General features: G+C 34.7%; 2 protein-coding genes across 3 annotated transcripts in view; one reads left to right on the forward strand and one right to left on the reverse strand.

The window, feature by feature from the left end:
* Positions 1–1,160, reverse strand: part of gfra2b (GDNF family receptor alpha 2b) — a 90,957-nt gene extending 89,797 nt beyond the window's left edge. Inside the window, exon 1 of the mRNA XM_688234.9 lies at positions 344–1,160. Coding sequence (XP_693326.5) covers positions 344–395 — 52 coding nt within the window. The 5' untranslated portion in view covers positions 396–1,160. The remainder of the gene's footprint in view (positions 1–343) is intronic.
* Positions 1–12,983, forward strand: part of LOC141376343 (uncharacterized) — a 254,500-nt gene that overhangs the window by 97,363 nt on the left and 144,154 nt on the right. The window lies entirely within an intron of this gene.

Consider the following 12,983-nt stretch of genomic DNA (forward strand, 5'->3'; position numbering starts at 1 on the left):
TCTGCTATCTTCTGCTCTTTGGGAAGCAGGCGTTAATGCATCGTAAAATAACGAGCATTGAACTGGAACTTAATCTGGAACGAGAAACAGTCTCTCTAGTATTACACAGTTCGTTTAATCTCTGATTGAGTGATGCTGTATATGAGACAATCAAATGGAAGACTGGCAGTATGAAAGGAGAACGAGTTCATTCTGTAAACCGTCAGCTGTCCACTTTACGCAGTTAAACCCTATCATTCAATATCTCAATTTGATACATGATTGTCTGCGTGGGATTTCATTATTCTTTCACCCTCTCGGGTTGATACTTTTGCCTCTCGTGTGATATAGTTGTATTACTTACCAGATAAAAACAGGACGCTCAGAATATTCAGGAGAATCATGATAGATCCCATTCGAATCCCCGTTGAGGTATCCAGGATTCCGTAAATGTTCGCGGACAAATCCAACGCTTATTTAACGAACGTCCTTTTCACACCTCAGGTTCATTTCCAACAGTCAGATGCGGGTTGAAGAAAACGTCAGAATCACTTCAAACCTTACAATTCCAGAACTTGGATATCTCCTATTGGGACTTTCGACAAGTAAGTTAGTAAATAAACAGCAACTGGCGTTTATTTGATGAAACTGAGCATATCCTTCCAACAAGAGCGTCGAAGCATTCCTCCAATTTGGGACGAAAAGATAGCGCGCGTTTATGTCAGCGTTCTCCAAATGTGGATAGGATTTGAATTTACAGACGTTAGATTATCTTTTCAAACTTTTATCTAAGAGATGTTAGGTTACAAACGACTAAACTTCAGACGCCAAGTAAGTCGGTTTTGTCGTGCAAATCATCACCGGTTATTCCTGCATCGTACAAACGCATAATTGAACATCGTTCAAACATAAGTTGCTTGTTTACGTGAACTAAGAAAATCTCTCCGCACTCCAGTGAGAAGCAATAAATCTTCCTCGCTGGATAACCTCGACTTTAAGCCGGACAACCTTGACTTTCATCAGAAAATCCTTATGTGTCCACCAGCGTGCCTGTGGCTTCAGAACTGCCGTAGTTTTTCCGAGTCGGTGATAGTGAAGAACACAAACAGAAAAAGAGCACTTCCAGTTCCACTTATCGTCTGTTTTCTGTGGCGCAGAGAAATGCTTTCTCCCACGAAACTGAAGTTACATGTCCGACCCTCGGGGCTTTGTCGCTCTTCACGTCAGAGCGGACGCAATGAAAACATATCACCGCATGAATCTGACCGCTGCGCACTGGCTGAGCGCACAAGGGCATCGACGTACAACAACACAGTCATGTCTGAGACGACCTTGTGATACACAAATATGACTTGTTGGCTCTCTTGTTGGGATTTTTTTCTCCTCCTCCAGCATCGGAGATGCTTACTTTCCTCGTATTTATTATATGGTCATTTAAAAAAGCATTAACTTGAAAAATAAAAGTCCACTGTCAGGTTAATTGGACAATTCGCTTTTTTACTTTCGTCTAAACGTGATTAGCATATGGGATTTGCTAATTTGTGTTTAATTTGTGTCCAAGACAACTGCCAACATGGGGGCTGAGCTGTCAAACAGGAAGAACTTCTATGGGTTGTGTGGTTTATGTTATGGGCTTAAACATACAGTAATTAAATTATTTGTAAATTTTTCAGTGTATAACTTAACCATTTTTAATGTATTCACTATTGCTAAACTACAGAGAGAATTGTTTATCTACATTGGATTTTATTTATTTTACAAATTAATAAATAGGTATAAAAAGGAAAGTTGAAAAAAATACATAACATTACAGAAACGTGATAGATTCTAGTGGATGGATTATTATATTTAGAATACTCTTTTTTATATGCTATTTAAATAATGAGACTGAAAATGATGCTCATAAAAAGAAAAACCAATGACTAAATGAATACATAAACAAAATGGCATTTTTATAATGATGTCTCTAAACAAGTTGAGTTAATTAACCATACAAGCTGAGATAAATTTCCAATCTGTACATTTGTAAATGGACGTTGCCTGTCATAAACAGACTGCTTAGTTTAAAGCAGTGGTTCTCAAACTTTTTTCATCAAGTACCACCTTAGAAAAAAATTGTCTCTCCAAGTACCACCTTACGACGCTATTTTTTAACCAGTTTTAAAAAATAGCGTCGTAGGCCAAATTAAGCAGCTACAGGTGTGCACAGTTTAAAAACGATACAGATTAATTCCTATTATTAAGAATATGTATTATTATCATTCATTTTAAACATTTGAAATAGTCTGAACATTAACTGTGCTTGCAGATAAAAAAAAAGGTTTTTGTTAAAATGTGCTTTTAAAAGTTCATTAAAAAATGGCGCTGTTCTTAAAAAGTAAAAAGAAAACTGCAGTACTTAAATCTAAAGTATTCATTGTAGCCTATTCATCAAAAGCTGGAGATCCTTATAAATATAGGCTATATGTCATATTCCTACACTTTCAGACAAATCTTGAAATAGGTTAAATGTACATATGACAGGGTTCATACAGGCACAGCCTAATAAAAAATCAATTACAGCACCTATTTTTTTTTTTCAAGACTGACATGCTATGTATTGAAGACCTGAAAAGTATTCTCAGCAACCCATAAAACATTGCATAGGAATAGATACAAATAAAAAACATAAAAAAATAATATTTATTGATCATATTATTAATAATATAATAAACCTGCACTAAATGCTTGAGAAATCTTTTTTGTACTCAAGTAAAAATACTATTACACAGCTAAAATAACACAAATTTTAGTAAATAATATTAATATTAGGTAAAAGTACAAAGTACTCTTTTAAAAAGTACTAGTTGGTTACTTTTGAAAAAAAAAATCTGATTTTCATTATGAAATCACTTTTTTACGTGGAAACCTGATTGAATGGTTTAATTGCTTAAATACCAAAGCTACATGTATAGGAAATTGCACTAACAAAGAAAGTATGGTCGATTTTTCCTTTCATGACAATTAATCTTTTTCAATAGCACTGGTAAAACTACCAAATAATCTTTAAGGCCATAGAGACACTTTTTGCCCATTTTTTAAACGATATTTTCAAGCTTTGAAAGGTTTAATTGAAGTATATGGTAAAAAGATTTAAATGTAGCCTTTTATTTACATATTTTACACTATTTTTCTTTACAATATGGCAAATTTGTTTCTTAAAAAGCTGTACATCACATGTAGATTTTATTTTACATTTAAGCTAATCTAAAATAGAAACTTTAAAAAAAATACAAGTACACTGTCAGTAAAAAAAAATAAAACAAATGACTTCATTTTACTTGAGGTATTTAAAATATGACAACACTACATTTATCAAAGCAGTGCTTTAAGAGCCTTATTGTTAATTTTGATAAATAAACAATAAGTAACAACGGATTGCTTTGACCTGTAATTCTTTAGGACAGATCAGAATACAGCTAAATGTGTAAATCACACAAATACCTCATCCAGAAACATTCCCAGCATAATTAATTTGTCGTAAAGAAAAAAAAAAGAAAAAAATACACCTTTGCTAAAAGTAAGTTTCACTTCACAACACAGCCAAATAAGAAGACCATTAGCATTGTCATCGATCATGTATCAATCTATTTCTTAATACTTGATTACTTTGAATACTTTTGACTAAATTTAGTCAAGGAACAAAGATAAATAATGTCTACTTTAATAGTGGAAAGATCGCGATTGTATTCAATCTGAGCACACAGGCGATCCTGAGAGGACTTGCAGTTCATTTGAAAAAAAAAAGCCTATTTAAGAGCTCGCATATCTGTTTTAGCGATTTACGTACATGAATGCGCTTTCGTGTTAAAATATAGCACTCGCCACATTTGTAGAAATGAGTAATTGCGCAATACCTTCATTCCCGCGCCGCCATTCAGAATGTATTTAGAGGAGTGACAGGTCAGAGGCGAGTCGACTGGCTGTCGGAGAGCGAAACGTGTATGAAGATCATCAAAAAGGCAGGAAATATGTCCGCGGTTTAATTGCTCTGCTAGACATCTCGATAGTGAAAACATCCGAGAAGCATTATTCCAACAAAACATTTGTTTTTAAGTTGTTTTTTCTGTCTCTGCAACACAGAAAGCATTCGTCCCGCCCTTACGTTTCACGCAACTAGACAAGGTCGACTGTGATTGGCTACTTTTTCATGTCAGTCAAATCACGCTTCAGAATCAATTCTTAAACTTCGGAAACTGATTTATAGCAGCTTATGACACAGTGCACTAAAATAAACATTCTAAGCACAGCGTTGTGATCGTACGCTTCACAAAACAGCCAATGCTGATCACATCGATGTTATATTAGGCATTAAAGGATTAAAAGTGTTAATTGTTTCTTTCATTATTCAGCGGTTCCTCCGCGTACCACTAGGAGGAAGCCCGCGTACCACTAGTGGTACGCGTACCACAGTTTGAGAACCACTGGTTTAAAGGAAAGAGGCATTAAATTCAAAAGCGTAATCAAATATTTCTCTTCAAGCAAGTGCATGCTAATTCTTCTCAATTTCCTCTGGAGAAAATATTTGAGTTTATGATAGTTCCTATTAAATATTGCACATCTGTCTTGTATAAAATGCTATAAAATAGTAACATCAAACAGCTCTGAGAAAAATAAATAATAAAAGAAAGTACAAGCATAAAACTGTATGTGTGTGTCTTGTTTGAGCAGGGAAATCTGTTATTTTTGTTTGTGCTTTGATGGTCTCCCCTAAGTTTGCAATTACATGTAAACAATACATTAGTTTATTAGTAGATGATTAGGTTAGGGTTAGCAGATTAATTTGACTTGCAAAGGCACATATGCACAATGCCTGTTGAAGGGCAATCAAAAAACATGTTAGCAGATATTCGAAAGTCTGCTTATTCTAATGACTGATTGGTGATTGTACATTACAGATGTACTGTACTGTAGTTGCAAAGTTACTTATCATCAGCAGGTTTAAAGAGGATTCCAATGTTATTACTCGATTGAATGGGTGTTATCAGCTGATAGATATGAGCCAGCTCAGAAGGCTGTTATCATCCATCCACATGGTCAATCAGCTATAGAGCACATGTGGCTGCGAACGGAAGTTAACAAGAATTATTTATATGATTTATTAAATTTCCCATTAATTGTATTTCATTAACGTCTACCCCCACCCCAACCCTAAACCCAACACAGTAATGTAAAAACTGATCTGGATCTGGAGTCCTATCTATTAGTATAGCTGATTAACCATGTGGATGGATGATAATAGCCTGCCAGTAGGCACTATAGGCCCTTACTGACCCATATCTATTAGCTGATAACCATTGATAACACCCATTTAATCAAGTGATTCAAAGCGGGTGCAGTGTCACCTTGTTCATACACTTTAGATGTGGAAGAATTCTTAGGTTTGGTGGCCTAGAGAGCTCAAATGTGCTGCAAGGTAATCATTTTTGCACCAATAATGTGTACAGAATGATTAAGGAGTAAAATAAGCAAAATGATGTTTTCCTAAATATTTCCATTTGCATGTGTTTCTTAACATGCAGCGTGTTTGAGCTTTCTCAGGCACTGTACAGAAAGTTATATAGAAATAAAAAAATTATAATCAAAGAGACTGAAAAAAACCCTTTGGTGAAATATTGTAAACCCTAAACCAAATAAGCCAGCTATGAAGTGGGTTGCAAAATTACAAACTTTGTTTTGAAGCAAAGAAATATGTGATAACATTGCAAAGTAGGCATGAGACAATAACCATTTTCAAGGTATACTGCGTTTTGGAAAAGTCAAGGTTTTAAAACTGCAAAAGTTTTCTACCACACTGTTCATACAGTATGTGTAAAAACATTTTTTTTTCTCTGTTTTTTTAGGACAACAATATCTTCAGCAAAAAGACATCCAAAGATGCTGTTTTACATTGTAAAGAAATCAGTGTTTTTGAAACAATTGAAAACAGCAGAAGTCAATGATTCATTTTAATGATTTAGTCTGACATATTTATGGTTCCAATATACTTTAAACGTTTCTCAAAATAGTAATAATAATAATAATAATAATAATAATAATAATAATAATAATAACATCTTAAAATATATTGTGTTAAAAGGGGAAAAAAGGTTTTTGTGTTTTACCCAGACATTGAAAATAATGTACCGGGTGATTCAAAAAGAATACCACAACTTTAAAAATTTAATCAAAAAACATGATGGAACCTTGGGTATTTAATCAGTTCATTTAAATTCAATTAATCTTTATTTCTAAAGCACTTTTACAGTGTAGATTGTGTCTAAGCAAATTGAAACTGTATCAGTCTACTTTTCAGAGTTGAAGTTCAGTTTAGTTCAATTCAGTGTGGTTTTTATTTTCATTGCTGAAAGTCCAAACACTGCAGAGCAAATCCATTCATCAAATCCAGCTCCACAAGTCCCGAACCACGCAAGCTAGTGTGGACAGCGTTAAGGAACAAACTTCACCAATTGACGAAAGTGAAGGAAAAACATTGAGTGAAACCAGGCTCAGTTGGACACGACCGTTTCTCATATGGCCAAACTTCTTGTTCAGAGCTGCAGTCTAGGTGCAGAAGGCAGCCTACTTGCAAACTTGATGGAAGTAGTGAAAGTTTTCATGCAGCACAATGGGTAATGTAGTTTTTTTTTTTATGGAAATATTACAGTACACCATTAAAGATGATTTTCAAGTCTTCTTTAAAAAAGTTTTTCAAAACTAATTTACCTTCGAGGAATGTCTTTGTCACTTCCAGAATCCGACTGTTTCTCTTACTAAACGCGCTGCTTTTTAAAATCGACAGTCAGGGAGAAGAATCATGACTACTTTGTCAACATGTCACAGCACAGATTCTTTCTCCAGAGCATTTTTTTTAAGCAGAGAGAAGGGAAACAGGCAGCCAACATAAAAGACGACATCCTGGGCCCCTCTTAGCGAGCAGAAAGCAGCCTTTGACAAGCCCATTAAAAGAAAGAAAATAATTGTCTCGCTTCTCGTCTTGCAAAACCCTTCAAGGTCCCTCAGAATCCTGCACAATGCTGAGGCGTTTTGATGCAGTTATCTAATGCAGTCATCTGTAATGTACATTTCATCCTGTCTGCTCAGTGCTTAACAGGGCCACTGCAAGCTTGTGTATTCCTTTCACCTGAGCTCAACCGTCTGTGAAACACTGATTGTACTCGAATGTTTTGCGCTATAAGCAATAGTGTAGCATTTCCAGCTTTTCCAAATGCTGATTGCGGATTTGTTGTCTAGATGTTCCCAGACCTATCAATATTTATTATATACAGTAGCTCGATGTTCTATGTAAAACGGATGGAGGTATTCAAATAAGGCCGGCTTTTTTTTTTTTACTGCAGCGGAGGATGGAATATCATTATCTCTGCAGGCTGTTGTGTTGTTGTCGTTTAAGTGTGTGTGATATTTTTTGGCTCGTCTCTCAATCTCTCCCATCAGCAGGATCAAAACGGCATGCACAGTGGTCTCATCATTCCGCTATCTGCGAAAAAAAGAGCAACTGGCTGTGTTTTGGTCACTATTATCTGATGCAATAATCGCGTCGTGTTTTCATATTTCACACACAATAGCGTCGTACATTATGCGTACTTTATGAGTCATTCTGTGAGTCAAAGTGCATGATCCTCAATGTGGTTTGGATGCATGTTGTGTGTTTTAATGACATCTTCACAGCCTTTTGCTAGCATGTTGTCTTTTGGCTGAAATGGAGAGCATCAGGTTGGTGCTTTAGGTCATTGATGTAAATGGCTAGATAATTAGTTACCTTAGATAATTAATTACAATTCCACACATCTGTACATTGGCCATTTTGGAAAGGTCACTAGTCACCAGATGCCGGCAGATCTATTTCATTGCAGCTCTGCTCTGCAAATGCAAAGGGTTAGTGACAAATGAGCAATGGTTATTCAGAAAATGGTGAGCAGTGGTGATTCAGTGTGAGTCCAAACACTTTAACAAATTAACAAATTCCATTGAACTGTGAGAACATTTAAAGTAATTGAACATATTTCAATCATCACAAAAAAATCATACAACCTGGTGTCACGATCATCATGGATCTAGGTGTTGCAGTTGAGAACTACAATCTCACACATCAATTCCAGTTCTCTTTCTGATTACACAACCACAGCTGGAAGTCCATAATAGATTTATTACATTATGACATTGACTATATAGCGCTGTAAGTGAGCAATTCAAAGCGTCCTCCTTTTTTTTGCCTTTGCTGTGTTTTTGACCCTTGCTTTGTTTATTGTTTTTTGTTGTTTTGCAGCTTATCCCAAACTTTTGGCTGTTTTTTTTTTTTACTACATTTTGGATTTTCTGCATGCTCCTGTCTGTTCCTGTTTCGAACATTGCCTGTTTGATGATTATGTTTAATAAAACTGCACATGGATCCTCACATCCATTGTCCCTGACACATCAAAAATTGTTTTCTAACATGTCACAGTTTACTTTATTTTTCTGTCCTCACCTAAATTGATACACTATAGGGTCCTGTACCAACAAATAAATTCAAATCTAGTGTACATTACTAACAAAAATTAGAAACAAAGTGATTACATTAAAATATAGGCTTGTAATGTATCAATCTGACACATTTAGGTAGGTATTTTTTAATTGCTTTTTACCATAAAAAATGTGGTCATTTGTAAATGAATTATTATTTATAAATGAATATATAGTATTTATTTAAATTGCATGCAGTTTAGTTTAAAACATTCTAACTTTTAATACAGTTTTACTTGTAAAACACACTGCAGCACCATCTCTTTCTCCCAGTGTCTGAAACAGTGCATTCAATGATCTGGTCTCTATAACCCTGCCTTTCTAAGAGCCTACTTTGCTCTAATTGGTCGAATGAATAAACACAATGATGCGAATATTAAAATAGGTTACTATAACAATTAGAGACCTTAACCTGAGGCTATACTACAGCATTTGAAGGTCAAAGTAGACATTGTTCATGGGCAGCCATTGCAGAACATATACTAGACTCACAATATGCAAATTTGTATTTCTTTCAAATAGTTTACATGCTTTATATAACTTTTTACAATAACAAACGACTACAATATTACACATTGACGCTACATTTGACCACATCAAATCATAATATGGGCACATTTTTGACAGTTTCTTTTAACTTAAGGTCTATGATTGTCTATAAAATCAAACTCATGTTCTTCTCCTCTGACCTGCAGCTTCCAGGAGTCTGCGTGGGTTTGTTCACTTCAACCACATGCCCATAGACTGCATGGCAAGGTTATGCTGCGAGGCACACAATAGCAGCAAAAATACAGTGGCATATTTAAACACCACACATCACCCAACAGTCACACAGCGACAGGCTTTGCTCAGGCTCCAAATCCGAAAGCACTGACCTTGTCATCAGCAGAGACAAAGGTGACTTTAAAGTGAGAGGAAAAAGCACACTCCTCCTCCTAATCTGTCATCAGCGATGCGGTGATGTTTGTGATGATGGGAAAGGAAGCAATGTGACAGACTTTGCTAGTAGAAAAGTCGGTGTCCGCAGAAACTGTCCACATTGTTCACATGTCAGCGGGCGACGGAGTAACATCTCCCTCTTTTTTATATATACAGCTTTAGCATTATGAGTTCTTACAACGTTTCACATTATATTTGGAAGATTTTGTAAATAAATCTAATGCCTGCAGGCTGTTTGATTCTTGGAAAGCCTCACATGAAATAATAGAAACTGAATGCTTTACTAAACTTTTTGGACAAAAGCTTCTTGATAAATCAAGCTTTTGTGGTTTATGTGGTGCTATGTAGGAGAATATTAAGCTGTTATTTGAGTCTCTGTTTTATTCAGAGGCAGAAATTATACAAAAATATTCAGTTTTTTACACTTAAAATATGAACCAGTAAATTATTTGGAAAAGTGTCATGCGAAGGGACACTGACAACAGAGGTGCAGATCCAAATGCAGGGTTTATGAGCAGGATGTTCAGGCAACCAATGGTCACCACAGGGGCAAACAGATGTACGCAGGAAATCCAGAGTCATAGTCAAATAACAGGAGAATGATCAGTACAGGCAGGCAGCAGACAACATAAAACAAACAAATAAACCAAGGTTTTAACACAGAAGGCAAGGCAAGAAATGTAATGTCCACACACAATATAACACATAACAAGACTCGGGAATGAGGATGTCAGAGTGAGCTGTATATACTGTATGTGAGAGTAATCAGTTCATGAGCAGCTTAAGCTGTGTGAGTCTAATCATCGGAGGCTTAGAACAGGTGTGTTTGTGGTGCCTGACAGTACTTGTAGTCCATGTAAATGTTAATGTTCTCCAGTGATCTATTAAGGTAGTTCACTGGTGATTGTGAAAATAAGTGAAAAGTTTTAGAGCCTTTAGTAAACTTTGATGTTTTTTATAAGTCTGTTCGCTAAGCCTGCATTTGTTTGAATCAAAATACAGCAAAAGCAGTCAAATAAGTGTTTTCTATTTGAATATATTTTATTCTTTTAATTTCAAAACTGAATTTTTAGCATCATAACTCCAGTCACATGATCCTTCCGAAATCATTCTAATATGCTGATTAGAACCATAAGAACTCAAAAGAACATATTCATTAACAAAAATTTTCCGCATATTTTAATGAATCGAAAGATCCAAAGATCACAAAGCTTTTGTAACATTATACACTATTATACAAAAAACTTGTCAATATCTTCTGTTTCTTTTTTTGTAAAGAGATTATTGACATTAGTACTTTGTTTAAAAAATACTTTAAATTGATCAAAAGGGGTGATAAAGACATTTATATTGTCACAAACAATTTTGATTTCAGATAAATTATGTTCTTCTAAACTTTACGTCTAATCTTTTCATTAAAGAAATCTGAAAAAAAGTCTACTCAGCATAATACAAATCTTAAAAAAATGTTTTTGATAGAAATTATCATTTTTTTTTTTTTTATTGTAAATCATTCATTCATTTTCCTTTGGCTTAGTCTGTTTCAGAGGTTGCGTCACCACAGCAGAATGAACTGCCAAGTATTCCAGCATATGTTTTGCGCAGCGAATGCCCTTCCAGCCGCAACCCAGTTCTAGGTAACACCCATACACATTCATTCACACACAGTCATGCACTATGGCCAATTTAGTTTCTTCAGTTCACCTATACCACATGTTTTAGGGTAAACGGGAGCACCCGGAGGAAACCCACATGGACACGGGGAGAACATGCAAACTACACTTAGAAATGTCAACAGGTCCAACCGGGACTCAAATCAGCGACCTTCTAGCCGTGGGGTGACTGTGCTAACCACTGAGCCACCATGCCACCTCTAAAAGCTAAAACAACTAATCAAATGTATATAAATAGCAGTTGTGATTCTCATTTTTGTAAATGTTTTATTTAACGTTTTATGATTAAATTCAATTCAATACAGTGAATATATAGAGATAAACAAATGCATTTTCCCCAAAAAGCCTGTTGTAGCAAATTCACTTCACATTTTTCAAAGAAATATTGGATGGATAATCAAGTTAAATTGAGTCCAGTAAGTGTTCTACTTGAAATATATAATTTTTTACGTTTACTTTGTATGGATTTCCCAGCAAAAGAGATGTGTCTACTGTACTCCAACCTTAAGGAGGACAGTTTCAGAATACTAAAAGAAATGACCTTTTGTTTCTAAAAAATATTGACTATCAATCAGACAACAGAAGACTTGAAGTGAATTGTATACTACAAGTGACTCCAGTATTTTGATCATTTAGATGTCTTAGAAATCCATACAGCAGACCCTAAGTCAACACTTTGCTGCCAAAAGTATACAGCGTTTAGTTTTGGGCTTCTTCCTCATTTTGTTTTTAATGTAGGATGTTACCAAAACATTTTAAAAATCTGATTTGAACTAGAAGATGATTTTGCATTTGTAATTTGGTATGTAATTGTCACATTTAGTTCTGGTTTACTTGGCTTTTACTCTGCCTAAGGAGACTTCAATAAAAAATAAATAAATAAATGGGGATTTTAATAATGCATTAGTTAATGTTGATATTAACAGTGACTATGATTCATAAAGAAGAAATATTATATATATATATATATATATATATATATATATATATATATATATATATATATATATATATATATATATATATATATATATATATTAGTATTGTTAATAATTGGAAGATGAATTCTTCATTCTTAGTTTATGTTTCTTAGTTTATGTTGGTAAATACATTGACATAAACTAATGGAACTTTATCGTAATAAATAGTAATGCATGTTTGGCTAAAGATGCTTGCTGTGTGTTTGTGATGGTATTTTTTTTATCCGCTGAGTGTTTTTTTTTTATGTGTAAAGGAGATCAAACACTGGTGGGATCATATACAGATAAAGATCTGCTTTAAGGAGACATGCTTCAGATGCCTGTGATGAATTATAATGGCAACATCAGGAAAAAGAAACAGGTATGCTTGAGCCTTCAGCTCTTTTTGTTTTCGGATTTTGTGAGATCGTCATGTGTTTGGTCCATGTTTCTATTTTAGTCAAACTAGAGTTCATTTTAATCAAACCAAACCTGCCAAGTGTGAACACACCCACAGTCTTTCCACCTGAGGACCAACACCACCAAGGCTCCCAGGTTCTACTTTAAATTGTGCTTTAATTTAGACTGTGTCTTCACTAAACACATCTTTTTTTTTCTGTACTGTATAATTTGGCTGTTCCTCTACACTGAGATTTTGTTTTTGATTTTGTGGATACATTAGATTTTTTGTAGTGGACTGTAGAAATGGAGATATATTAGAAAATTGGAATGCAGATTTAGTCATGTTGATACTTTTGGTACATTAATAGTGCTACCATCTATGTGAACACTATAATGTTCATTAATGAGATCTAAATGTTCAATGACCATTGTTTTTTTTTTTCTTTTCTTTAATATAAGACAAGATTAAGGTCATTAAGTTATAATTGTG

The sequence above is a fragment of the Danio rerio genome, chromosome 10 (assembly GCF_049306965.1).
Source record: "Danio rerio strain Tuebingen ecotype United States chromosome 10, GRCz12tu, whole genome shotgun sequence".
In the NCBI taxonomy this organism is placed as follows: domain Eukaryota; kingdom Metazoa; phylum Chordata; class Actinopteri; order Cypriniformes; family Danionidae; genus Danio; species Danio rerio.